We start from the raw sequence: 435 nt of genomic DNA, 5'->3' as shown, positions 1-435 counted from the left end.
AGATGCGAGCGTTCCCTTCCACGAAGACAGAGCAAAGCCTGCAAACAATCACACACTCAACACGTGGCCTGAAGACTGACCCTTTGGACTTTTTTAAAACTCCCTATTCCCTCGGCTGGCTTTAAGGCTGGAATATGCTGTCACTCGGTGCCGTCACTGGGAGTTCATGAAGACACGTTCCCCCAAGTGCCATATATTCAAGAGCTTTTGAGATCAGAAACTGGGGTGAGATTTGCTAGAAACTTACTCAGGGTAACGGACATTGCAGCATGAACTCTCGCGATTGCCTGTGTTTTTTCTACATCTTCCCAGTCCTCCTTTGCTTGTTTCAAGTCCTGGGAGAAGTTGCGCGCCTTCCTTTTAGCCGCGTCAATGTCGCCGTTTGCTACTAGAAAAAGAATAGGTTTGAGAGTGGCGCGCACCTTAGCTTCTTGC

General features: G+C 48.7%; 1 protein-coding gene across 1 annotated transcript in view; it reads right to left on the bottom strand.

Annotated features, from left to right (window-relative positions):
- Nucleotides 1–197: 197 nt before the first annotated feature.
- Nucleotides 198–435, bottom strand: part of EMH_0048410 (uncharacterized protein) — a gene marked incomplete at both ends in the record, with an annotated part of 2,443 nt that continues 2,205 nt past the window's right edge. The window contains 1 exon segment of the mRNA XM_013496402.1: nt 198–388. Within this exon segment, the coding sequence (XP_013351856.1) occupies nt 198–388 (191 nt within the window).

Source organism: Eimeria mitis, genomic scaffold, assembly GCF_000499745.2.
Source record: "Eimeria mitis Houghton genomic scaffold, Emh_scaff2085, whole genome shotgun sequence".
Taxonomy (NCBI): Eukaryota; Apicomplexa; class Conoidasida; order Eucoccidiorida; family Eimeriidae; genus Eimeria; species Eimeria mitis.
The sequence above is the reverse complement of the archived record's forward strand: the minus strand, read 5'-3'. Positions and strand labels throughout refer to the sequence as shown.